A 1,296-nucleotide genomic window follows, 5' to 3' on the forward strand; every position below is an offset into this window, starting at 1 on the left:
GGCTTAACTTGGAAATTAAGGAATTAATAAAGGGAAAAAAGGAAGCATATCAAAGATGGCTGAGCTCAAAATGTGAAGTTCATAGAAAAATATATAAAGAAAAAAATAAGGAAGTGAAAGCGGAAGTCATTAAAGCAAAGAACGAGTCTTGGGACAGAGCATGTTGAGGTGAACAGCAAACTGGGATGTACAAGATCTGTAAAGGCGTGGAGAGTACTGAAGAGTTTAAGGAAACCTCATAAGAAAAATGCTAGACTGGAAATGATGGATCTGGAGAAATGGGTCAATTATTATGAACATCTATTCAATGAAGGAAGAGAGGAATTTAGAGAAACTGAAACAGTGACTGTTGTCATGAAAAGAGGATTGAATATCCGAATTAAGGAAGTGGAACTGGAAATAAAAACGGAAAAAAAAAATGGAAAAGTACCAGGCCCAGGTGGAGTTAACATGGAGCTGCTTAAACATGGAGATCAAAAAGTTATAAATCTACAAACTCGACTGTTCAACAAATTATGTGATAGCGAAGAAATACCAGATGAGATGACAATCGGTTATATAACATCAATTTTCAAGAAAGGTGACAGAAGAAGATGCTCCAACTATAGAGCAATTTGTGTTATGAGCTCTATTGCCGAACTATTTGGAAAAGTGTTAAAATCAAAACTGGAACAAGAGATTATCATTTCTGAGGAACAGTCTGGTTTTCGACTGGACGTTCATGTATAGACCATTTATTCATTGTTAAGCAAATTCTGGAAAAATGTCAAACCAAGATGTAGGTATGCTGTTCGTAGACTTAGAGAAAGCGTATGATAATGTGCCAAGAAATCTTCTGTGGAAGGCTATGAAAAAAATGTTAATAAGTCAGTCATTAATCGAAATCATTAGAAGAATCTACAAGAACAATGCATGCTGTATTAAATTGGTTCAAAAATATCAAGAAAATTTAAAACGTTCAAAGGACTACTTCAAGGATGCTGTTTGTAAACTGGAAGTTGTTCTAAGAACAAGGTCATAGAAGTGCAGTTCAATGGGTGTTCCTCTTGGTTAAAATAAGTACCTTTACAATCTTCTGTCTGCAGACGACCAGGTGGTGGTAGCACAGAACGATGATGATGTAAACTACATGGGCAGAAAGTTACCAGAAGAATATAAAACATGGGGACTGACAGTAAATTTTAATAAGACAGAGTACATGAAACGAAGTGAGGAGGTTCTGGATTATAAGTGATTACAGGGAATGTTCTGAATGTAGGTGAAAACTGAACAGCAATCTAAATACTTTTGTGCAGT

At 35.6% G+C, this 1,296-nt stretch overlaps 1 protein-coding gene across 1 annotated transcript; it reads left to right on the forward strand.

The window, feature by feature from the left end:
* Positions 1-264: 264 nt before the first annotated feature.
* On the forward strand, positions 265-729 carry LOC150082417 (uncharacterized). The gene has a single exon (XM_090380519.1). It carries the CDS (start codon positions 265-267, stop codon positions 727-729), a length of 465 nt encoding a protein of 154 aa, XP_090236645.1.
* The last annotated feature ends 567 nt before the right edge of the window (positions 730-1,296 follow it).

This window comes from Mastigoproctus giganteus, chromosome 8, assembly GCF_048544385.1.
Source record: "Mastigoproctus giganteus isolate SK-2022 chromosome 8, ASM4854438v1, whole genome shotgun sequence".
NCBI lineage: Eukaryota > Metazoa > Arthropoda > Arachnida > Uropygi > Thelyphonidae > Mastigoproctus > Mastigoproctus giganteus.